This window comes from Heteronotia binoei, chromosome 16 (genome assembly GCF_032191835.1).
Source record: "Heteronotia binoei isolate CCM8104 ecotype False Entrance Well chromosome 16, APGP_CSIRO_Hbin_v1, whole genome shotgun sequence".
NCBI classification, from domain to species: Eukaryota; Metazoa; Chordata; class Lepidosauria; order Squamata; family Gekkonidae; genus Heteronotia; species Heteronotia binoei.
In genome coordinates this window covers 1,030,756-1,056,887 of record NC_083238.1, presented here as the reverse complement: position 1 = coordinate 1,056,887, position 26,132 = coordinate 1,030,756, and the positions used below count along the sequence as shown (strand labels likewise).

The 26,132-nt window shown below is 47.4% G+C and overlaps 1 protein-coding gene across 1 annotated transcript in view; it reads left to right on the top strand.

The window, feature by feature from the left end:
* Nucleotides 1–26,132, top strand: part of TMEM163 (transmembrane protein 163) — a 359,716-nt gene that overhangs the window by 109,877 nt on the left and 223,707 nt on the right. Inside the window, exons 3-4 of the mRNA XM_060257116.1 lie at nucleotides 7,122–7,165; nucleotides 10,747–10,838. Coding sequence (XP_060113099.1) covers nucleotides 7,122–7,165; nucleotides 10,747–10,838 — 136 coding nt within the window. The remainder of the gene's footprint in view (nucleotides 1–7,121; nucleotides 7,166–10,746; nucleotides 10,839–26,132) is intronic.

The window sequence follows — 26,132 nt, the reverse complement described above, 5'->3', positions numbered from 1 at the left end:
CAAATGAGGGAGACGTCTGGGAGGGCCCCAGAGAGTGAGAGGGAGGGAACCATTCCCTCTCTCTCAACCGCAACACACATCAGCCATCACTGCCCCATAAGGGAACTTTAGCCAAGGTGTGGCTGCCCTCCTCATCACAAGGCCCCCATCTTTCACCTCGAATGAAGAAGAAACAGAAGGAAAAGAAGAAATGTCAGAAAAGAAAACAAAGAAGAAATTTTCCTCCTGCCCTTAACTCTGAGTCTCAGATCACCTTACACGTCACACAGTCTCCCTTACCTCTTCCCACCCACAGCAGACACCCTGGGTTGGCCTGAGAGAGCTCTCACAGAAGCCGCCCTTTCAAAGAAAACTCTGAGAGCCATGGCTGACCCAAGGCCATTCCAGCAGCTGCTCTGCAAGCAGAGGAGTGGGGAATCACACCAGGTCCAAAAAAGATAACAGTCCATACTCTTAACCATTACAGCCAGGAAACTCACAAATACAACATGGCACTCTGACTGGAGCTGCTGGTTTTTCTTAGCCCTTTCAAAAATTCTATAGGCTATGATGAGTTGGGGATTGGGAAAATTTTCTTTGCTGCTCTGCTGACTTCATGCAGCATTCTTTCTGAGTCAGGCAGGCAGCATGATGGGAGAAATGTTGGGGCTGGGCCATTTTCTTGCCAATCAATTGACCAATTACTGGGCTCTGGGCTGGGGCTCTTTCTGGGCTCTCTTTAATTTTAATTTAGGAAGGAGCGTTTCCCTGACTTCTCAGACCAGCCTGAGAGAGGATGCAGGAACAACCAGATGCTCACTTCATACACCCTCAGAGCCCATGTCTGGGCAGCCGAACAGTGGCGTGTTGACCTTCAAGAAGACCAGCATTGCCACTGTGTTGGGATTGAGGGTTGCGTGATGCGGGCTGACAATGTTGCCCGCATGGGAAAAAACGTGCTTGCTCTCAGTGCTCGTCGGTGGGCACGAGAGAAACGCCTGGGCCACAGCAGAGAGGTCTGGCCAGACCGTCTCCTTCGAGACCCAGTAATCCAATGGACAAGTGTGCTGCGGCTTGCAGGGCTCCTCGAGGTATGCCCTGAGATGCGCAGCACTCGTGTCTGCTCTCATGGGCCCAACACTCCTGGAGGGGCCATCGATCCATCCATCGAGTGCCATCTCTGCAGTCTTCACGGTGGAAGCCTTGTGAGAAATGCCGCCTAGTGGGGGAGCTGGGGGATGAGCAGCAGCTACCAAAGCAGAGGAGCTGTTTTCACCCCTCACTTCCTCAGCTCCTGCCAACCTTGCCCTCTTGGCCTGCCTCTGCTCAACCTCCTGGAAGAGCTCGTCTTGCCATCGATTGAGCTCACTGACCCGCTCAGCGACCTTGCCCTTACTATGTGGGTCACACATTGCCACCAGCGTGTATACCTTCTACTTTGTGATTGCCCCAAAACGTTGCTCAAGAGTGCATTCACCGCTGGAAAGAAGTCTGCATGGTCTTTGCGTTGCACCAGAAACTGGGCCAGTATCTCATGGGCCATGTGGACCATGGGAACGACCAGTGCGATGCTTGCAGCGTCAGATGAGAGCATCTCCATGAAGGACTTGAAGGGCTCAAGAACCTCCGCAGTCTGAGAGACGGTCAACCAGTCCTCCTTTTGGTATGACTGACCCAAGACATCCGTCACCACATTGTGGATCAAGTGGGCTGTGCAGGGAATGCATGTTATGCCCATACACTCGGTCATCGCGATCATGTTCGTGCCACCATCTGTCACCATGTAGCCCACAGTGACCCCACTGCCTTCCCAATCCTTTGTCGACCTAGTGATGATGGCACTGATGTTGTTCCCCATGTGCGGCCTGTCGATTGGTTCAGCATGCAGCAAGGCCTTGTGATAGCTGGCCTGGGGGCCCTGACCCTGCCTGCCACTTCCACCACCCCCACCCACCTCCCTGGCTAGCCACCAGTGTGCAGTCAGGGACAGATAATCTTAATGCGAACTGTGGGGAGTCCACAGATCTGAGGTGAAGTGAACAGTTGCTCCAGCAGCATGGGACAAATGCTCCCTCACCACAGACTTCATTACCCTGAAAAGTTTTGGCACAATGCTCCCGCTCATTGTGGTGCGACAAGGAACCTTGTACCAGGGGGTAAGTGAACGGAGCATTCCCCACAAGCCATTACTCTCCACTAAGGAGAAGGGTTGTCCCTCGGCAATCATCTTGACAATGTGCCAAGAGATCTCCACACTTATGCGCTTCCTCACTGCCCTTGTTGGCATGCTAAAGTCATCCCACCAAGCATCTCAGTCACTGTTGCCTGGCATTCCCTCCTTATCACAGAACTCCCTGGAAGAGCTCTGGAGGGGATGCAGCAGGAGGACCCACCTCTGCGCTGGGTGGTGTGGCCCATTTGGGCACCCCACCAGCAGCATGTCTCTCGCCTCGAAGAAGCTCCGTCGCATGGTGCTTCTTCAAGTGGTTCTGCATCCCCGCAGTCGAGAGATGGGCAAGATTCCTCCCACGACTGATGCAGTCCCTACAGAGCTGGCACTGCACAGACCGGGGATCTTCAGTGATCTGGATCTTGGTCCTGGGCACCTGCCTGCTCCTCTGCCCAGGTAAGCGGCCACCCCTCCTTCCCCTGCCCACTTGCCCCTGGTTGCTGCTTCGCCCACGCCCCTTGCACTGGCACTAAGAGCACAGAGAAGATGCCTTGCAGGGAAGGTGGGTGGGGGGAGATGGCCACAGGCCCCTCCCCCAGTCTAGAATCCAGAGGAATGTCCCTCCCAATCTGGAGAAGCCCCAAAATGTTTTTTGACTTGTGCATGATATGCAAAAGAAACCTCCCCCCTCCCCCATATCATATCATGGGAAGGGCTACCTAGTTTTGCATGGGAGTAAATACTGAGTACTTTGCAGCAAAAGAGAACTTGGGCTTTAGCACTGTGTGCCCCCCCCCCCCGGTGCTTTGGAGAGAAGCCAGCAAATTCTGCCTGTCCTCTTTGCTCCCCCCCCCCTCCTGGTAGCTTGACAATTGCATGCCTGCTGAATATGGCAGCCTAGCCAGCCCCCTGCTTGGGGGGCAGGTTAGATCAAAAAGGGGATGCTTTAGCTGTGACCAGGACATTCAGAGAAAGAGTCAGGCAGGGAGACAGCAGATTCCCCTGTGTATATTTGCATGAGGAGAAGCTGCAATGTCTCAGCATCAACTTGTGTCTCCCTTCTTAGAGGGTCTCTCTGAAAATCCTCCAGGAAGTTTAGTTCAGAATACATTTAAAACTTTGAGACTTGTTTGTGAAGAACTGACTGACAGCAACTGACAATCTGGCAAATCCAGCATTCTGTCTTAACCCCAATCTGCTAGATGCTGCCTCTGAAGAAGAGAATCAGCAGACAACAGCTGTCAGCTAAAACCTGCCCCTGTCAGCTGGTATTTGAAGGTAGACTGCCTCTGCATAATGGAATTCTGTTTTGCACTTGTGGCTTAATAGCTGTATACAAAAGTCTGCCTCCTTACCCCACCCCCCCCTTCCTGGAAATGTCTCTTTCAATGCAAGAAAGGAACAGAGGTGGTTCTTCATGTGGAGGATATATAACAGCCACAAATATAGCTTCCAAAATCTGACATGATCAGGCTAACTTGGACCTTTGAGGTCAGGACAAATGCACTTTTTAATGGCTTTAAAAGGGAATTAGAGAAATTCATGAAGAACCAGGTCTGTTGATGGCTACTAGCTCTAGTGACTAAATGGAACCTCTGTGTTTGGAGGCAGTCAACCTCTGAATTCCAGTGCTGGGAGGCAACTTCAGGGAAAGGCCTGGGGTTTTATGCCATGTTGCTGGCCCTTCAGAGGGTCTAGTTGGCCACTGTGGGAGATAGGATGCTGTACCAGATGGACTACTGGTCTGATCTAGCAGAGCTCTTCTGATGTTCTTACGCCTTCTTGTTGGCCATCCAGAAGAACTGGTTGGCTGCTGAGAGAGACAGGATGCTGGGCTAGATGAACCACTGGGCTCTTCTGATGTTCTTCTCAGGGGAAGGCCTCAGCCTGTTTACCCTGTTGTTGGTCTTTCAGAGGAACTGGCTGGCCACTATGTGAGATAGAATGCTAGATTAGATGCACCACTGGTCTGATCCTGCAGGGCTCTTCTGATGTTCTTATCTCATCTGGAGATCAGCTGTAATTCTGGGTGATCTCCAGTTGGAGGTTGATAACCCTATTGCCCAGTTCCACCTTGTATCTTTCTCTGTCTTTCCCCCATCCCTGTATTTTCCTCTCCTTTTTCTAAATTAAGACAGGGGTCAAGGAAAACCCCCATAGCTGGGGACACATGAACTGGATCATGCCATGGTCAGTGCAATAGAAACCCCCAGGCTCTGCGCAGGGGGTTGGACTAGGTGACCCTGGAGGTCCTTTCCAACTCTATGATTCTATGTCTTGCATTCAGACTCACAGGGAGGGGTCTACCAGCACCAGCAGGTAGGATGATGACCCTTCCAGTGATGTCTGGGGGTGTGGCTTAATATGCAAATGAGCTCATGTTAGGGTTTTTTTTTTCTACAAAAGAAGCCCTGGAAATAGTAGTGATGTTATGGTGGGGATCTGCTGTAGACCAGCAGGCCAGACAGAGGACTTTGATGAGATGCTCCTAGAACAGATTACAAAGTTCTCAAAGAGACAGGGCATGGTAGTCATGGGAGATTTCAATTACCTGGATATCTGTTGGAAGTCCAACTCTGCTAAAAACAAAAGGTAAAACAAAAAAATCCTGACTTGTCTTGCTGACAACATCATTTTCCAGAAAGTTGAGAGGGAAACAAGGAGATCTACTATCCTGGACTTGATGCTCGCCAACAGGGAAGAACTGGTTAACATGGTGAAAGTAGTGGGCACCCTGGGAAGTAGTGACCATATAATTTTGGAATTTACAGTCTTGAGGAAGGGAAAAGCTATATGCAGGGATCGTTTTGCAGAAAAATAGGTGGTGGAGCTCATCCAGCTATAGCTACTATTCAATGAACAAGGTGGGAAAGAGAAAGTGGAACTCTCAGAAAGGTTCAGGAGCTGTGCTCCTGAGCTCCCGCTGAATCCGAGGCCTTGCTATACGTAATCAGACATATAGATTAGATATTCAGGAAAGCAAATTCTGACAAGCTAAGAGTGATGCTGGGTAGAATCCCATGGCCAGAAATACTTAAGCAGAAAGGAGTTAAAGAGGGGTGGGAGTTTCTTAAAAGTGAAATATTGAAAGCACAATCATAAATGGTTCCTAGGAAAAGAAAAAATGAGAGGAGTCTAAAAATGCCAAAGTGCCTTCATAAACAGCTTTCAGAGGACTTGAGAAATTAAAAAAACTCATTAAGGAAATGGAAGAAGGGCCTTATAATCAAGGTTGAATATAAACAAATGGCCAATGATAGAAAGAATATTAGGAAAGCTAAAGTTCAGTATGAATTTAGGCTAGCAACAGATGCTGAAAACAACAAAAAAGGGTTCTTTTCTTATGTTCAAAATAAGAAAAAGAGCAAGAACATAGTAGGCCCTTTGCAGGGACAGCAAAGTGAAATGGTAACAGGTGATGAAGAGAGAGCAGAACTGATCAATTCTTAGGATCAGTGTAGGGGTAGTACATGAATACCTAGTTTCTTTAAATGAAACTAAGTCTTTGGGCCAGATGAAGTGCATCCAAATGTACTAAAAGAATTTGGAAACATAATTTCTGAGCCTTTAGTCATTATTTTTACGAATTCTTGGCGAACAGATGAAGTGCCAGCAGATTGATGGTGGGCAAATGAATATGTTTAGCCTGGAGAGGAGACAACTGAGAGGTGATCACCATCTTCAAATACTTGAAGGGCTGTCATATAGAGGATGTCGTGGAGTTATTTTCTGTTGCCCCAGAAGGTCAGACCAGAACCAGTGGGTTGAAATAAAATCAAAAGAGTTTCCAGCTAAACATTAGGAAGAACTTCCTGATGGAGTGGTTCCTCAGGGAACAGGCTTCTTCGGGAGGTGGTGGGCTCTCTTTCTTTGCAGGTTTTTAAACAGAAGCTAGATGGCCATCTGTCAGCAATGCTGGTTATGTGAAGTTAGGCAGATCATGAGAAGGAGGGCAGGAAGGCCTTCTTAGTTAGTATTTAGTTCTAATGGGCTCCTTACATATCCAGGGAAATGCTGTTTGCCACTTTGGGGTCAGGCAGCGATTTTTCTCCAGGCCTGTTTTGCCAGGGATCTTGGAGACTTTTCTTTCTTTCTTTCTTTCTTTCTTTCTTTCTTTCTTTCTTTCTTTCTTTCTTTCTTTCTTTCTTTCTTTCTTTCTTTCTTTCTTTCTTTCTTTCTTTCTTTCTTTCTCTTTCTTTCTTTCTTTCTTTCTTTCTTTTTTCTTTCTTTTTTTCTTTCTTTCTTTCTTTCTTTCTCTCTCTCTCTCTTTCTCTTTCTCTCTCTCTTTCTCTCTCTCTTTCTCTCTCTCTTTCTCTTTCTCTCTCTTTCTCTTTCTCTTTCTCTCTCTTTCTCTCTCTTTCTCTCTCTCTTTTTCCCTCCCTCCCTCCCTTCCTCCCTCCCTTCACTTGAAGCAGGGGTCACAGTGTGTGTGCAGGGGGAAGGTATTTGTAAATTTCCTGCATTGTACATGGGGTTAGAATATATGACTCTGGAGCTTCCTTTCAACTATGATTCCATGATTCTTTTTCAGCAACAATGATAGAGCCTTCTTGTGCCTGTGCCTGTGAGATAGGTGTAGCTGAGAGAGCCTCTCACAGGCTATGACTGACCCAAGGCCATTCCAGCAGCTGCAAGTGGGGAATCAAACCCAGTTCTCCCAGATAAGATAAGAGTCCATGCACTTAACCACTACACCAAATTGGCTGTTTGCTTTTTTCTTTAGGAAAGGGCTTGGCACATTCCTATACTTGCTTCCATGTAGTATATTATTAGGTGTAGTTTTCTAAAAATATTCCTCTTGTTGGGTCTTTCATGTGTCAGTTGTACTGTTTTTACTGTGTTTTATGGATGCTTGGTGCAGTCGCTGTAGATTTGTAGGCTGAATTTGTTTTGTGTGTTTCTTTTCACACTACTTCTTTTTTATTGGTTGAATAAAACAAAAAGATCAAAACATTATTTCTTTTTCTTTTAGCTGTCTCCGTAATGAGGTACAGTGCTTCATCATTTGGATTTGCTGTAAGTAATCTCATGGCTGATGAGTACATTGCAGGAGTCTTTGGAATCAGAGCATGAACTGTTGTCCTTTATTCCTAGTGTTGATGGTCACAAGGGCCATCATTTCACAATTGATGAATTTTACTTCAAGGGAGGGATGTAATGTGAAGTTGTGCTGGAGATGCCTTATGTCAAAACAATCATTCTCTCTCAAAGGACACATGAGACAGGTCTAAAGTATTGTTATCCAATGTTTCTTACATGGTCCAGTGTAATGCAAGATATGATGATGGCCATTGGTTCTGATGGCTTTAAAAATGGCTTAGGTACATTCATGGGCAATTAGTTTGTCAAAAATTTTTAGTCATATAACTTAAACTTCGATGTGGACAGTCAGTATGCCTCTTCATATCAGATGACTGGAACTAACAACAGGGAAAGTCTATCATAGGGGTGGCCAAATATGCCATGTAGAATAAAAGTCAGATGTTTGAGAGCCACAAGACATGAACATGGCTGAATTCACTCTGGCTCATCAGCTCCCAAGACACCAACCATGCCCCCATCCAATTCATTGTGTAATTATATATTATTACACATACAGAGAGAGAGAGAGAGAGTGTGTGTGTGTGTGTGTATCAGGAAAGGAAGGAAAGAAAGGATGGAGAATGAGAGAAAGATGAATAAAATGAAAGGTGGACAGAATAAAAGCATCCTTGCGCTGCTGGCTCAACATTTAATTTAATTTTTCAATTTATACCCTGCCGTATCCTGCAAGTAGGCTCAGGGCGACTTACAATATTAAAACAACATTAAAATAAATCACTTCAAAAACATCATAATCACAGATATGTCGATCAGATTCAAGATCAATAATCAGTACAACAAACCACACAATATCATGTAAGCTGGAAGCTTTCAACACAGCTTGAGCACCTTGATGGTAGGGTGCTGGGTGCTGGGGGAGCAATGACTTCATAGGATGCCCTCTAGATCAGATAAAAGCCTGGCAGAAGAGCTCCATCTTGCAGGCCCTGTGGAATCCCGCAGAGCCCAGATCTCCAACGGGAGCTCATTCCACCAGGTAGGGGCCCAGACCGAAAGGGCTCTGGCTCTCATCGAAGCTAGATGAGCATCTTATTCATTTCAATTTTTAACTGATCTTTGCTGGTAATAAACTGAACTACTAGATAACAAGAGCTATTTGTTTTCTGAAATTTTTCTTGAAAGTGATATACTTTGACAAGCAATCTCTAGCTCCCTGAATTGGAAACAAAGAAAGAGGGGGGAGGGGGGGAGAGAGGTGGAAAAAAAGAGAGAATGAGAGAAAGAAAATAGATGAGGAGGGAGGAAGAGAGAAAGAGAAAGAAAGGAAAGAAAGAAAGAAAGAAAGAAAGAAAGAAAGAAAGAAAGAAAGAAAGAAAGAAAGAAAGAAAGAAAGGAAGGAAGGTGAATAAAAAAGGTGGAAAGAAAGCAAATAGATTGGGAGGGAGCGAGACAAAGAGAGAGAGAGAGCAAATAGATGGGGGGGAGGGAGGAGAGGTGGAAAAAAAGCACCTCTAAATAAAGTTTGGAGAATGGATTTAAAGAGATAAATGCCTTCTCTGAGCCAGGCTGACTGGCGCAGCAATAGGGCAGGTCTTTGGAGAACATATTGAACTTTAAAGGAGGAGGAAGAGGAGAGAGAGAGAAAGAGAAGGAATAGGCTTGGAGAAGGGATTTAAAGAGGCAGATGCCTTCTCCAACTCCAAGCCGGCTGGTGGGGCAGCAAGGACTTCAAGAGCCACACAATATATGTGAAAGAGCCATAGTTTGGCCACCTCTGGCCTATCTCATGGAGAGGCTTGCTGTTGTAGAATGCTTAATTCAGATGGGTCTTGTTTTTGAACAATAAGATTATATATTTTATGCAAGAATTTCTGAAGGTTGGGGAAAAATCTAATGAGCAACTCTGAATATAGTTTCTGACAAGGTGATTCCCCCCGCCTGGTGACACCATATTTGTAAAGATACTTAAAATAACAATTTTCTGTCCCTGTTTTAATAGCAGCCAAGTGTTAAGAGGTCTTTACAGAAAATTATAAATCACTGCATATTAAATTGTGTGAGAGCTGTTCTTGAGAGTTGGTCATTGTTCCCTGGGCATCCCAGCCCTCGAGAAGGATTGGAATTTGGGCACTACCCTAAAAATTCCAGCAGCACTGTTACAGGGCAAAAGGAGGCACCCCGGGGGGGGGGGGTGTCGGTGTGGGCATAGCAGGAGTATATAGGAGGAAGGACAACCAGGGCCAGTTCCTGAGGGATCTACTCAAGAGCAAAAGTCTCCATGGGAGAAAAGACCTACTCAGGAGTAGGCGCAGGAACTGGACTTCAGCAAGAAAAGCATGCCTAAGAATCTGGGTGAAAGCAAATGGAGGTAATCAGGGGCAAACAAGCCAGATGAGGCCCCTGGTCAGGGGGACATCACAGTCATCTAGAGTGACAGAGACTTGGATCCAATTGAGTGTTTTTGTGGATGGAAGGAACATGACCTTATTGCCTCTCTCTTCCTGTTGCAGCTCCAAATGTCCCCACTGCTCCTGTTGAAAACATTAAACACTGATGTGATCTTATGTACATGGATACAATGCTTCTAAGTCCTTAAACTCTTGATCCCTAGCTCTTCTCCCCTTTCCAGTCCTCTCAGTTGCAAACTATCTCTTTTCCAGCCAGCTTCCAACTCTATCTCCTTCACTCAGTCTAGAGAAGGAGAATGGGACCTGCCTGTCACATTGGCAAACAAGATTTGTAGTCTAAACATCCAATATCTGAAAAAAAAAATCTTAGAAAATTTCTAATCCACTGGTTATCAGGGCATTAATACTACATTGTACAAGCAGAAAATGAAGAAATTATAGTTTATTGCTCGTCTTTTTAAATATCCTGCAATAAACTTGAAAATGAGGTTGTCTCCTGATTTTTTAAACAAAAGAACATTTGCATTTGAAGCAAAAATCTTTAGTTGGGATCTCTGGGATGGTTGCAATTTAACAAAAACCATAGTCTGGCACCATGAATGAGCCCACAGAAGAAAAAATGATAGCATTCACTAGTTCACTGGGTTTAAAAGGGTATAACTCTGTTTAGGATTGCATTGCTAGTAAATTTCCTGTTACTTCTTAAACAGCAAACTATGGCCTGTGAGTCTTCTCCAAACTAGATAGGCAAACAGTTTATTTTGCATGTTTGATTAGGAAGGGGAGTGCAAACCATAGTTTAGATGTAACAGTAAAACATTACTTGAGGTAAATTAGAGGTCATTAGTGACCATAAGAGTGAGAAAAATAGAAGGGAGTATGTGAGCACGCAGTTTCTTCATGCAGTACTAAACCATTATCTGGCATATTGTCTGAATTACCCCAATAGAATCTGTGGTCTTCTGGTAAAAAAAAAAAAGAAGAGCCGTAGAAATCATCAATGTTTTAATGAATTTTAATCCCTGCTTTTGTTTAAATAAATTATACAGGGCTTCTCTGTTGGACATGTAAGCGTAAAAATGTTGCTTTCAATGAAGTCTGCTTTAGTTGCTGCCCCCAAACCAAATGCTTATGTATCTTTTACAGTTTGATGCCACTTTGGATGTTTTGTCATCTGTGATAGTTCTGTGGCGCTACAGTAATGCTGCTGCCGTACATTCAGCGCACAGAGAATACTTGTGAGTACTTGTGGCTACTTTTAGCTCTTATGAAATCTGTGAGAAGATGGATGAAGAACATGAAGCCTGTTTAGTGTCATATGCTTTCATCTATGTACTTTCATTTATTTAAAGTGTCTGTATGTACACATATAATGGAAAATACAAATCTCACACAAAAAAACACAAGTGACTGATAAAATCTTGGGTAAGTCAGCAATGTTTTTATATCATTAAGGATACTGTTGCTAAATTCTCAGCATTCACAGATGCAATGTTGTTCCACGTCTCTCAAGCACTCTTTTCAAACCCTGATGCCATCCTATTAATAATAGCTAGTGAGAAGAATATGACACTGACTCTTTTCTGTCCTTCAACAGCAGTTAGCTGAATGTGCTTTACTGCAGTTTGAAGATGTGTTCTGTGTGTCTGCACATCAAAGGAAGAAATATGTGCACATTTCTGTGAGTGTGAGAGAGTAATCTTCTATGCTGATTAACTCCAGTGTGTGATAAACCTATAGCATGAAATGTACATTATTTTGTGAGGGGGAAAGTGTGAGATGCTATGATGGAGATTGGTATAAATGACACAAAAAACCAATATGTTTTTCTAGTTTAAAAGTTTGGTACTTGATCTGATTCTCTGAGTTTGATTTGATCTTCTGTCTTTTAATAGTTTTTGTGATCATAATGGAAGTAGATGAGCAGAGATGGAGCCCCCATTCAGAGCTGGGTGAATAATAGGCCAACATTTTATTAACCACATTTTTTACCTTACAAAGACAGGGGTGAATGTGGGCCTTAATCTGCTGGCAAGGCTAGATCTAGGGGAGGGGGGGCACCATTGGAGGGGGGGCACCAAATTGGCTATGGAGTGCATTCTATTCTATTGGACCATAAGGTAGAATGGGCCTATAAGGGGGTGGCATTTTTTAATATTGCCCCCTCTCAAAAAACATATAGATCCGGTCCTGTCTGCTGGGAAGCAGGTGTCATAATACCACAGACCACTGCTGGTTTACCTTGAAATAAAGAAGAAGAAGATATTGGATTTATATCCCGCCCTCCACTCCGAAGAGTCTCAGAGCGGCTCTCAATCTCCTTTACCTCCCCTCCCCCACAACAAACACCCTGTGAGGTGGGTGGGGCTGGAGAGGGCTCTCCCAGCAGCTGCCCTTTCAAGGACAACTTCTGCCAGAGCTATGGCTGACCCAAGGCCATTCCAGCAGGTGCAAGTGGAGGAGTGGGGAATCAAACCCGGTTCTCCCAGATAAGAGTCCACACACTTAACCACTACACCAAACTGGAGTGGAACACAGAGTCCCAATGCGACCAGGTTGCCATCTTCTTAGCCATTGCCTGAAGATATGATAGAACATCATGCCAGCTGCTAGAGTCCATCCTGCCTTCCCAACCGGTGAAAGAAACAAGAAACCTCCTACCAGCCGAGGCCAACGCCGGGACGACGCTGAAACCGCTGAGGCCAACGCCGAAACAGACGCCGAAGCGGGGAAGGGCGGCACGGCCTGAGAGCGAGAACCAGCGCGGCCGGAGGACGCAGGTCGACCGGGACCAGCTGTGACTGTGGGCTGGATGCTGGGGCGCCTGGAGCTGGAGTTCACTGGTTGGGGACTAGGCGCAAGTGAGTGCTGGGCGCGGTCGGTGGACCAGACGAGGCCGGCAGCAAGGAGAGACGGGGTGACGCAGCAGAGAAAGACGGGGCGAAGTACCACGGCAGCCGGGCTGCTAGTGGGACGATGGCCCCCGTCTCCCCCCCCCTGTCCTCCCCCCCCCCCGATGGGGTTGTGGAAAAGAACTTGGAGCTGGAACTGCTAGCGGGGTGAGCTGTAATCAGGTCGGTGGACGAAATACCATGGCAGCTGGGCTGCTAGTGGGACGACGGCCCCCATCTCCCCACCCCCCTCTCCTCCTCCCCCTAACGAGGGCTGTGGAAAGAACTTGGAGTTGTGACTGCCAGCGGGGTGAGTTACAGTCAGAGGAGCAAAACGGTCTGACAATACGCTGCACTCTGAGTAAGAACTTAGCTCCCCCCCTCCTCTCAATAGTAAGAACGAAGGGCTCCTTGTACCTTATAGGAACCCTACGGGCACTGATGCACCTTAATACTGCTGCACTTTGAAAACTGATTAACTACAAGAACTAGAACTTGCACTTTATGACTATTGTTGTTGTCACTTTCCAAACTATAACATCTTCCTAAACTATAGCACCTTCAACCCTGAGAATTTTAATTGCCAATTTTTGTGATTGATTATTTATTAGTTAACTGCCATTCTGTAATTAATTTATTTATTAGTTATTTGATTCGTATTTATTGATTAGCTAAGTGGATTTATTATGGCAAATTAATTGGAGATAGAGGGTGGGTAAGGTTTTTAAATTAAGGAGCCAATAGATGTTTAATTAAACTATTGTTAGCTAAAGAGTTATAGGTGATTTTGGGAGAGGGATTCAAATTAAATAACGAGGGATCATTGGTAGTTGGCTAGTGGAAGGTGAATTGCTATTGGCAACAATAGGGCTGAAGGGGAAGAGGAATAGGTTGCATACTGCCGGTTGAGGAGCTGATCTCCACCTGTAGGAGATGGCTGGCCCGGGGATTCCAGTGCTCCTGGGGAGGGGAAGGTATGACGGTGGGAGCAGGCAGCTCTATAGGGGAAGGAGGTCGAGACATAGCAGTGCTCGACCACCTTCCTGCCTGCGTCCCATCCCAATGGTGACAGGTAGTGGGGCCAGGCGATCTTACCCACCTCCGACACTGGTGTTATGTAATGCCAGGTCCATTAATAATAAGACCACTGTCCTCCGGGATTTCCTACTGGAACAGGAGGCGGACCTGGCATGCGTGACCGAGACCTGGGTGCGCGACAGGGAGACCATAGCTCTCTCTCAAACGGCGCCCCCGGGATACTCGGTCTTTCACCAGTCCCAGACTAGTGGGCGGGGGGGAGGAGTGGCACTTCTCATACGAGAGGCTTACTCCTTTAGGGCCCTCCCGGCCCCGGAGATCAGGGGTGTTGAATGTATCGGCCTGATGTGGGACGTTGGGGAGGGGTTGGCGATCTGGCTGGTGTACCGTCCGCCTAACGCACCGGCCGGCGCCTTACCATCCCTGGTGGAGGCCGCGGCGGGCTGGGCGCTGGAGTACCCAAGGCTGTTGGTCTTGGGTGACTTCAATGTTCACGCCCCCGTCTGAAGTCGACACCCTGGTATAACCAGGGGTTGCGACAATTAAAACGGGAACTCAGACGACTAGAGAGGCAATGGCGGCGTACTCGAGACGAAGCGACTCGAACATCTTATAGAGAGATTATGAAGTCCTATGAGGTGGCAATCAAAACCGCAAAGAGAACATACTTTGCGGCTGAGATTGCGTCAGCAACATCGCGCCCAGCACAACTGTTTAATATAATTCGGAGTCTAACAACACTGCCGCAGGGCAGACCAAATTGTAAAGAATTGGAGATTGGCTGTGAGGCTTTTGCGAACTTCTTTGCGGACAAGATCGTGTCGCTCCGCCTCGACCTCCCTGCCACATTGGAGGCAGTTAGCGAAACCGAGGCTCCGGGCCTGTCTTCGGACTATGTTCTGGATGGTTTCAGCCCTCTCAGCCTGGAGGAAGTTGACAGGATCCTCTTATCTGCACGCCCAACAACCTGTAAATTGGACCCGTGCCCCTCCTGGCTTATTAAATCCTGCCAGAGGGAGCTTAGATATCCTGTACGGGATATCATAAATAGATCCCTCACGGAAGGGCAATTTCCAACACAGCTTAAAGAAGCGGTGGTCCGCCCCCTCTTGAAAAAAACATCATTAGATCCGGCCCAATTGGCACACTATCAGCCGGTCTCGAATTTGCCCTTTTTGGGCAAACTTATCGAGAGGGCAGTGGCGTCGCAGCTACAGACTTTCCTGGATGACGCTTCCGTCCTTGATCCCCTTCAGTCCGGCTTCCGCCTGGGCCATGGGACGGAGACGGTGCTGGTCGCCCTAGTAGATGACCTGCAACGGCATCTGGATCGGGGCGGCTCGGCGGTACTGATGTTGTTGGACCTATCGGCAGCGTTCGATACGGTCGACCATCAGTTGCTGGCCCGCCGCCTCGCCGACGCGGGGATTCAGGGGTTAGCCTTGCAATGGCTTTCCTCTTTCCTTGAAGGTTAGGGACAGAGGGTCGCTATTGGGGACGAGCTGTCCCGTAGGCACTCGCTTGATTGCGGGGTGCCTCAGGGTGCGGTTCTTTCCCCGATGTTATTTAACATCTATATGCGTCCCCTCGCCCAGATTGCCCGAAGGTACGGGCTGGGTTGTCACCAGTATGCTGATGACACCCAGCTTTATCTGCTTATGGACGACCGGCCGGTCTGCGCCTCAGAAAATCTGGACCGGGCATTACAGGCTGTGGCTGGGTGGCTCAAGCAGAGCGGGCTGCGCTAAATCCGGCGAAGACAGAGGTCCTTTGCTTGGGCCGTCGGGGTCCGGGAAGGGAAATACCACTTCCGGTTTTTGACGGTGCGCCGCTGAAGGCGGCGCATAGAGTCAGGAGCCTGGGGGTACTTCTGGAGCCTTCCTTAACAATGGAGGCCCAGATAGCAGCCACTGCCAAGTCCACATTTTTCTATCTTAGGCGGGCAAGGCAGCTGGCTCCCTTCCTGGAGCGCGACGATCTAGCAACGGTGATCCATGCTACGGTCACCTCGAGGTTGGACTACTGCAATGCCCTCTACATGGGGCTGCCCCTGTGCCGAACCCGGAAATTGCAGCTGGTGCAGAACGCCGCCACCCGGTTGTTATTAGGCCTCCCAAGGTGGGAGCACATTCAGCCGGGACTTCGGGCTCTGCACTGGCTGCCAATATCTTACCGAGTTCGATACAAGGTGCTGGTCATTACCTTTAAAGCCCTATATGGCCTAGGACCTGCCTACCTGAGGGACCGTCTCTTCCCACACGTTCCCCAGCGAGCACTAAGATCAGGAACCCAAAACCTCCTGGTTGTCCCGGGCCAAAGGAAGCCCGCTTGAAAGTTACAAGAGACCGGGCCTTCTCTGTAATGGCTCCATCTTGGTGGAACCAGCTGCCGGAAGAGGTAAGGGCCCTGCGGGATCTTACTCAATTCCGCAGGGCCTGTAAGACATCCCTCTTCCGGCTGGCCCACAACTAATCAGCACTGAGTACTGAATATCGAAGACTGAACATCAAATACTGAACTTGTAACCGATGAGTGTAGCTGTAGGACCACCGTCTGAGTTTAATGTGTATGTATATAACAATTGTTTAGATTTTTAACTGTAAATTATGAAATGTTAATTTTAATGTTTAATTTTAGATTCCATGTTAGTTTTATATGTTGTAAGCCGCCCTGAGCCACCTAGTGGGAAGGGCGGGATATAAATCTTAGATAAATAAATAAATAAAATAGATTAGTTTTGAGCATTCAACCCTCCCCAACCCCGAGGCCCTATGTGGTTATTGCAGAGTTCCACAACCTGCTCACATTTTTATTTGTTTGTTTGTTTGTTTCATTAGATTTATATCTCACCCTCACCATAGTGAGTTCAGGACGGCTTTTCCACATCTGAAGCACAGTGTCAGACAATGGAACTTCAACCAGACTCCATTCGATACAAAGTTTAAGGCTTTATTTGAGAGTTCATAGTTTCTGAGCATGGAAAGATTGGAACTGATACAATTTGGTGGGCGAGGAATTACTTTAAGGACTTGTACATCAAAGGTTTCTAAACAATCCTACATTCCCATGCATACTAAGCCCAAAGTGATACATTTCACACGGTTACTTTCTCTTATCTCCGAGTGATCCTTGATCTCAACGGGACGGCCAGACCGCCTTCCCCGGAGGCATTTTATCTTCAAAGGGAAGTTGCTTTTGTTAGTTCCAGGGACAGGAATTCACACCAATGTTAGTAACAACTATGCTTCTACTTTGATATGCAGGTTCTCTTTCCATGGTTAGTAACAGAGGTTAGAAAATGGAGTCAGTTAAGTTAAGCATTTCATTTCAGTTAACTAAGCTAAATATTTCTCGTAGTAATTTTTCAGTGTCTGACATACTGCCCCCTCTAAGCTCTTGCTCGGGGTTTGTCTGGGTGCAGTAGGTAAAATCTTTTGAGGAGGAGGGGGGCCCGCAGGTCTGATGACTTGAACCACTCATCACAGCTTGGAGGGAAATATTCCCAACGTACTAGATAATGCAATACCCCCTTTTTATTTTTGAGTCCAGCACCTCCTGCACCTCATGGTGACTCTGACCCTCCACTTGAATAGGTGTGGGCTCTTGAGGGCGGGGGTGCCATGACATAATTCCAGGATCTTTGCGAAGAAGGCTGCAATGGAAAACAGGGTAATTTTACTAAACATTTTAGGCAGCTCCAGTTCTACAGTCACTTTATTTATCACCCGTTTGATTTTGAATGGACCCAGAAATTTGTATGCCAACTTTCGGCAAGTCTGTGGCAGTGGCAAGTTCTTGGTGGATAGAAACACACTCTCCCCTACTTTGAAGTCCCACTCCGGGGAGTGTTTTTTGTCAAAATAGATTTTATAGACTTTCTTGGCCACTTCTAAATTCTCCTGGATGCCTGCCCAGCCCCTCTAACCATCCTCCCACCATTGTTGGGAAGAGGTAGGTGGCACTGTTCCCTCAGGACTGGGCAGCAATGGGAATGGTTTCCCCTCGTAGCCATTTAGTATCTGAAATAGCAACGCTTTGGTGGAACGGGTCAAGCTGTTATTGTATCCATATTCTGCAAACAGGAGTAACTCTTCCCAATTTGATTGCTGGTAATTTACATAGCATCTTAGATATTGCTCGAGAAGGCCGTTCACATGCTCTGTCTGTTCGTCCATCTGGGGGTGGTAGGCGGAACTTAGCCCCTGCTCTATGCCCTCCACCTTGCAAAACTCCCTCCAGAAGTTGGCAACGAACTGCGGCCCGCGGTCACTAATGACCTTGACCGGAAATGAGTGTAGTCTAACAATGTGCTGAAAGAACAAGTAAGCCAATTTCTTGGAGGTGGGAAGTTGTTTACAAGGAATAAAGTGCGCCTGCTTTGAAAAAGCGTCCACCATCACCAAAATCACCGTTTTCCCTTGTGAAGCCGGAAGCTCCACTATAAAGTCCATTGATACCACTGACCAGGGTCTGGTGGCTGTGGGGGTACGTTGGAGAAGCCCTGGTGGTTCCCCCCCTCCGTTTTGCCATGATACAAATGGGGCATGATCCTACGAATTCGGAAATGTCTTTCTTCATTTGCGGCCACCATAACTGGCGATTCACTAGGTGTAGCGTTTTTACATAGCCGAAGTGGCCAGCCAGCTTTCTACAGTGACAGTGCTGCAGTACTTCCTGGCGGAGGGCTTTGGGCACGTACAATTTCCCCTCATAGTACCAGAAGCCTCCTTCCCCTTTTATAATTCCCTCCGGTCTCCCCCCCCCTCTTTTTCAGTCTATTGCCCCCCCAGGGCTCCACTCGTCCCGTTTTTTCCCCAGAACGAGTGGTCACACCCCCCCCCCCGGCCGCGGCTGAAGGAGGAATGATGGAGTCTATGACTTCTTCTCTCTAACTCTTGTGCTGGGGTAGCCGTGATAGGGCATTGGCCAAGAAATATTTTGAGCCGGGGATGTGCCGGAGGGTGAAATCGAATTTTGCAAAGAACCCAGCCCACCGGATTTGTTTGGTGGTCAGTTTCCATCGGCCCGTGAGTGCCTCTAAATTTTTATGGTCAGTCCAGATCTCGAATGGCACTCTCGCCCACTCTAGCCAAGACCACCAGGTCCTTAAGGCGAACGTTACTGCGAATGCCTCTTTGTCCCAGTTGCGCTGCTCTTGTGAGAATTTTCGAGAGATATAAGCACACGGTTTCAACCTCCCCTCATCGTCCCTCTGCATCAATATGGCTCTGACGGCTACATCGGAGGTGTCACACTCGACCACGAAGGGCTTTAGTTCGTTTGGGTGGGCTAGCACCAGCTCGCTAGTGAACAGTCTTTTTAGTTCATCGAAGGCCGCCTGGCATTTGGGTGACCATGGCAGTTGGGCACCGGGTTTTTTAGCCTCCGGCCGCGAACCCCTAAATGAACCCCTTGTAGAAATCTGCGAATCTGAGGAAGGATTGAAGCTGTCTACGTGTTCTCGGGGGTTCCCAGTCTAACACTGCTTGTATTTTAGCCAGGTCCATCGCCAAACCCCTCCCGGACACTCTGAACCCCAGGTAATCAAGTTCCATCTGGTGGAATTCACATTTAGACAATTTTGCATACAGTTTGTGCTGATACAGGGTGGAGAGCACCTTCCTGACCAGCTGCACATGGGATGGTAGAATTTTCGAATAGATAATGATGTCATCCAGGTACACCACCACCCCCTTGTACAGGTATTCCCTGAGTTTATAAAGTTCATAAAAACCCCGGGGGCCCCTTGTAGTCCAAATGGTATCACCAAGTATTCAAACTGTCCCATGGGCATGTTAAACGCCGTCTTCCACTCTTCTCCCTCCTTGAGTCTTACTCTGAAGTAGGCATCTCTCAGATCTAGTTTTGTGAAAATGGACCCCTCTGACACTGTGTTTAGTAAGTCTTTTATCAACGGGATGGGGTAGGCATTAGACATTGAAATCCCTTTTATCCCGCGAAAATCTGTGCAAAGCCGGAGGCTCCCATCCTTCTTCTTCCGGAAGAGGACTGGGGCGGCATGCGGCGCGGTGGCTGGATTAATGAAACACTGTTTCAAGTTCTTGTCGATAAACTTCCTTAGCTCTGCCTTTTCAGCCCACCCCATTGAGTACAGTTTTGCCTTTGGTAGCTCCTGCCCTGGGATTAACTCGATTGCACAGCCAGTGTCACGGTGGGGCGGCAGCTCGTTCGCTTCCTCCTCGCTAAACACCCTACGCAAGTCCCGATACTCCTTTGGGATTGATTGGACCTCTTCCACCGACACACACATCTTTTCATTCTTAGGGGCTGGGGTTGGCCCCCATTTATCCTGCCAATGGTGATGGGTACACCTTCGGTCGGTGAAGTCTATTGTCTGCTCCCCCCACTGTATGTCCAGCTGGTGTCGAGTGAGCCAGCCCACCCCCAGCACCACATCGAAAGAGGAAGAGGGGGCGATGACGAAGACCTCTACCTCCCAGTGCTCCTCTATCTCCATGGGCAACCCTTGGGTTTCTTCCGTGCATGGCTCCCCCCTCATGGGGAGTCCTAGACAACCCCAGTGTGTCTACCAGTCTTGGGGTTATGATCTCGCGGGTGCACCCCGAGTCGATCAGGGCCCGGGCATGCATGAACCGCTTGAGTTTTGGGTTCAACAGAGTCAAAGGTACAAATAGTAGGGCCCCGGTTATTCTCACCCGTAATGGTGCCATCAAATCCATGACCTGCCGTCCAGCACCTTTCAGTGTAGGTCGCTCTTGTTTCCCGCCGGCTCTGGTTCCCACGATTCCTTGCTCGAGTCGTCGATAATTATAGTATCCTCATCAAGCGTCAACGCCATGGTGGTGCTGCCCTGATTGGGCTCGTTGGGCTTCCCCGGAGTTTTCTTTGGTCCTGCTGCCATTGGTTTCAAGTTCGGGGGGGGGGGGGCTTGAGGCTTCTTTGGGCAGTTGGCTGCCAGGTGCTCCGGATCGCTGCACCGGAAGCACTTTCGGCTCTGCGTTGGCTTGGGGGTCCCCCCTGGAGCTGGCGCCTTCCTTGGTTCAGCTTTGGCCCCTGGCTGAGCCTCTTGTCCCCCCTTCAGCCCTTGCTGCAGCTGTCATTGTAGGGCAATGTGTCTCATGTTGGTCTCGACCTCTCCCGCTAGCTGTATCCACCTCACCAGCGTGGTGGGGCGGGCTTGGTGAAAGGCCCGATCCAGCAGGCTCGCATTGAGGCCCCGTTGGTAGGCTTTGATCTTCATCCTCTCATTCCAGCCTTGGACCTTGGCACAGTGGGCTCTGAAGTCGGCTGTGTACTCCCTCACTGACCTCGATCCCTGCTGCAAGTTGCGCAGCGCGGTGAGGGTTCTCATTTCTTGAAGGGGGTCGCTGTACTGGCGTAGCATTGCTTGTAGAAAGCCCTCCACACTTGTCAGCTCGGGGGCCCAGCTCTCATATAGGCTCAAGTACCATCGTCGGGCAGTGCCTTTCAGCTTCGACCCGAGGTAATCCACTTGGCTGGGTTTGCCAGGGAAGGTGTTCCCCCAGTAATGCATATAGCTGTTGCCCTGGATGGTGAAGTATTCCACTTCTTCGGGGTCGCCATCGAAGGTTATATCCAGACCCATGCCTCTGCCCCCATCCCAAGGCCCTGCAGCCAGTGGTCTTGGGGCAAAAGGCCCAACCGGCCATGCGGGTGGTGCTGCTGGGACCTGGGGCCCTACTGGCGCTGGGGGTGCCAGCGGCCCTGCCGGAGCTGGGGGCACTGGCTGTCCCACCGGCACTGGTGGGACTGGTGGCTCTGCTGGTTCGCCCAGAGGGGGTGCCAGCGGGTCGGGTTGTGGCGCTGGCGGATCGGGTTGAGGCGCTGGCGGGTTGGGAATGGGCCGTGCCTGCACTCGCATCTCGTTCAGCTGCTGTTGCTCTTCACTGGCGATGTGCACCGTGTTGTCCTGTATCTCGTTCCGGAGCTCCCTCACCCAATCCTGCATCTTGTTCCTCAGTTCTGTGATGTCTTCTTCCCCTCTCGGGTCTCTGCCGCCCTCCTGGTCATTGTCGTCTCCTTGGCACCGTTCCTCCTCAGCCTCCTCCCTCCTCGAGGTACCGTTCCCACCTGGGTCCGGTCTGACAAGTATGTTCTCGCAACGGCTCGCCGCCTCATCCATTAGGGTGGTTGAGGTGCGGGGTTTCCACTTTTGCGGGGTGATGAAAAGTGTTTGGAAGTGCAGCGGGGACCCTCCCATCCATCAAGTGGTGGTGACACCGGGTGTGGTCTTCAGCTCCTCCACAGGTTCGGTAGGTTCTCCGTTATCCGGAAATTTTGCAGCCATCCGGCTTAAAAGTTGCCGGTTCGGATAAACCAAAATTGAATCAGTTCCAAAATGTCAGACAATGGAACTTCAAATCAACCAGACTCCATTCAATACAAAGTTTAAGGCTTTGAGAGTTCATAGTCTCTGAGCATGGAAAGATTGGAACTGATACAATTTGGCGGGCGAGGAATTACTTTAAGGAATTGTACATCAAAGGTTTCCCATGCATACTAAGCCCAAAGTGATATATTTCACACGGTTACTTTCTCTTATCTCCGAGTGGTCCTTGATCTCAACAGGACGGCCAGACCGCCTTCCCCAGAGGCATTTTATCTTCAAAGGGAGTTGCTTTTGTTAGTTCCAGGGACAGGAATTCACACCAATGTTAGTAACAACTATGCTTCTACTTTGATATGCAGGTTCTCTTTCCATGGTTAGTAACAGAGGTTAGAAAATTGAGTCAGTTAAGCTAAGTATTTCATTTCAGTTAACTAAGCTAAATATTTCTCATAGTAATTTTCCAGTGTCTGACACACAATCACTACTTGTGATAACAATCATATTAACTAATTAACCATATTAACACAGAGAAAGTAGAGGAAGGGAAGAATATCAGCCCTTCACTCCTCAGTGCTTAATGTATGTTTGTTCTTCAGTCACACAGTCGAGTCTGACTCTTTGTGTCCCCATGGACAAAGTCACGCCAGGCACTCCTGTCTTTTATCATCCTCTGACGTCTGCTCAAATGTACAGACCTGATAAATTCCTTCCTGGCTCTGAAATATATGACAAACTGAAGACCATAGTAGCAAAATAAAAGCAAATCTCACTGAATGGGAGTAAAGGATACCAATCGGAGGTGGGGGGGAGAGGGGAGTTCTGAACTGAAAACTGATCTCCAGACTACAGAGTTCTGAAGAAAATGGCTGCTGTGTGTGGGGTAGACTCTATGGCATTTTATCCTGTTTAATGACCTGGCTTCACTGGGAGGGCAGGATATATAAATCGAAATAAAAAATAACCTGTAAGAACGAAGTTTGAATCCAGTGGCACATTTAAGACCAACAAAGTTTAAATTTTTTGTGGGTCTTAAAGGTGACACTGGACTCAAAGTTTGTTCTGTTGCTTCATACCAACACAGCTACCCTTCTGAATCACCTATACGATGTCACTGTATGCACTGGCTGCAAAGAAGAGTTGCACAAAATTTCTGCCCTGATGTTCAGCGTGCTGTATTCTCTGCTATGTCATGATCCTGACAATGTTAATGTTGTTTTTAACCTTTTTAAAAAATTATTTTTCAGAAGAATACAAAAAGAAAATAAGGAAAGAGGAGTAATAATATTTAAAATTATGTATTGCAAGGATGATCAAAAATTGTAGTCAACATCAGTGTTCCCTCTAAGCTGCAGTCTTGTGAGCAAAAATTCTACGTTGTGAGCTACTGGTTTTAAAGTTGTGAGCTACTGGCATTAAAGTTGTGAGCTACTGTATAAATTATTGTGCTCTGGGGTCATCCTTCCTGAGCTAAGACAAAAGTGTGTGAGCTGGAGGCTAAACATCTGTGAGCTATTTCACGCTAACTCAGCTTAGAGGGAATACTGGTCAACATATAACATTTAAAATGTGATTTTTTTAAAAAAAAATTCAAAGATAGACTCATAAGAATTGGAAGTGACCTCCAGGGTCATCTAGTCTAACCCTCTGTGCAATGCAGGAAATTCACAAATACCTCCCCACACACACCCAGTGACCCCTGCTCCATGCCCAGAAGATGGCAAAAAAATCCTCCAGGATCTCTGGCTAAACCGGCCTGAAGAAAAATTGCTGCCTGACCTAAGTGGAGATCAGCATTTCCCTGATGCAGCCTTCTCAGCCCTCTTTGACATGGTCTGCCTTCATTCACAGAATTAGCATTGCTGTCAGATGTCCATCTAGCCTCCAAAGAAGGAGAGCCCACCACCTCCTGAGAAAGCCTGTTCCCCTGAGGAACCACTTTGTCAGGAAGTTCTTCCTAATGTTTAGCTGGAAACTCTTTTGATTTAATTTCAGCCTGTTGGTTTTGGTCCAACCTTTTGGGGCAACAGAACTTGGTCTCCAGACTGCTTACCATCTTTGTTGCCCTCCTCTGGACACATTCCAGCTTGTCTATATTCTTCTTGAATAGAGGTGCCCAAAACTGAACACAGTATTTTAGGTGAGGTCTAACCAGAGCAGATTAAAGCAATGCCCTCACTTTGTATGATCTGGATGCTATACTTCTGTTGATACAGCCCAAAATTAGGTTTGCCAATCCCCAGGTCCCAGCGGGAGTTCTGCTGCTTTCCCAGGCTCCTTACCACCCCCAGTCAGCTGGCCGGCGGGGGGGGGGAGGGGGAAGCCCTGCCCCCAGAGGACCATGTGCCTTTGCGCCTCTGGAGGCTTCAGTCTCCTATTGAAAGGCTTCCTCTTGGGATGGTGTGTCTGTGTTACTTTGAAGAAGTTGGCAGCAACTCGTGAGTAGAGAGGCCAACCCCTCGCTTCAGAGTTGCCAGACCGGGGGAGGGAGGGAAACGTCTGCTGAGCACTTTATTATTCCCTATGTGGAGATCGATTCTCATAGGGTATAATGGGGAATTGATCTGGAGGTTTCTGGGGCTCTAGGGGAGCTGTTTTTTGAGGTAGAGGCACCAAATTTTCAGTATAGTATCTAGTGCCTCTCCCCAAGTATCCACCAAGTTTCAAAATGATTGGACCAGGGGGTGTCCCTTTAAATGTGATGGCAAAGTTTGCATTATTACCTTAGCCAATTAAGAGTCATATTTAGCCATGCTTTGCACAAAGAATCATACTTGAATAAGGAGATATATTAATTAAGCTTTGACACGTTTTATAATAAGGTCTGCATCTTATATTCAGACTCTTATTTTTCTTAAGCAAATCTCTAAGTAGGGAATAGGTCAGAACCACTATCTCAGAGGAGAACGCTGAGCAGACAAAATGAAGCTCCCCAGGTACATTCCTAGGAGGTTGGGACTGGGTCAGGAACAAAAAAGAAAAAAGCAAACATTATCAGCCTGAGCCATCCCAGAATAAGATACACGCTTTCATAGCAATGAGCCTCTGACCCGACTATAATGGTCCTTGGATGGAAGAGTTTATAGAACGTATATGAAGGCAAATTATTAAAAGACACCTTTGCAACAGCTCATGTAACTTGGGGGGGGGGGGGAATTGGGGCAAAGTTCTATTTATTTATTTATTTATGTTACTTTTTAGTCCACCCTATCCTGTGAGCGGGCTCAGGGCGAATTACAACAAACTTAAGTAATAACAGTAAGCAACAAAAATTAGAAGTAAATTTAAACAGTTAAAACAATAAAATTACTCCATTTCAGGTGGAAGACAACTAATCAAGCCATAGTGCATATGGAGCTGGAACTGATAAGAACATAAGAGAAGCCATGTTGGATCAGACCAATGGCCCATCCAGTCCAACACTCTGTGCCACACAGTAGCCAAATACACACACACACACACACACACTATGGCTAATAACCACTGATGAACTTCTGCTCCATATTTTTATCCAATCCCCTCTTGAAGCTGGCTATGCTTATAACCGCCACCACCTCCTCCTGTTGCAGTGAATTCAACATGTTAATCACCCTTTGGATGAAGAAGTACTTCCTTTTATCCGTTTTAACTCTACTGCTCAGTAATTTAATTGAATGCCCACCAGTTCTTGTATTGTGAGAAAGGGAGAAAAGTACTGCTCTCTACCCTCTCCATCCCATGCATAATCCCGTAAACCTCTATCATGTCACCCCGCAGTCGACGTTTCTCCAAGCTAAAGAGCCCCAAGCGTTTTAACCTTTCTTCATTGGGAAAGTGTTCCAACCCTTTAATCATTCTAGTTGCCCTTTTCTGCACTTTTTCGAATGCTATAACATCCTTTTTGAGGTGTGGAGACCAGAATTGCACACAGTATTCCAAATAAGACCACACCATCGATTTGTACAGGGGCATTATGATACTGGCTGATTTGTTTTCAATTCCCTTCCTAATAATTCCCAGCATGGCGTTGGCCTTTTTTATTGCAATCGCACACTATCTTGGCATTTTCACTGAGTTATCTTCCACGACCCCAAGATCTCTCTCTTGGTCAGTCTCTGCCAGTTCACAACCCATCAACTTGTATTTGTAGCTGGGATTCTTGGCCCCGATGTGTATTACTTTGTACTTGGCCACATTGAACCTCATCTGCCACAATGACACCCACTCACCCAGAATCAACAGATCCCTTTGGAGTTCCTCACAATCCTCTCTGGTTCTCACTACCCTGAACAATT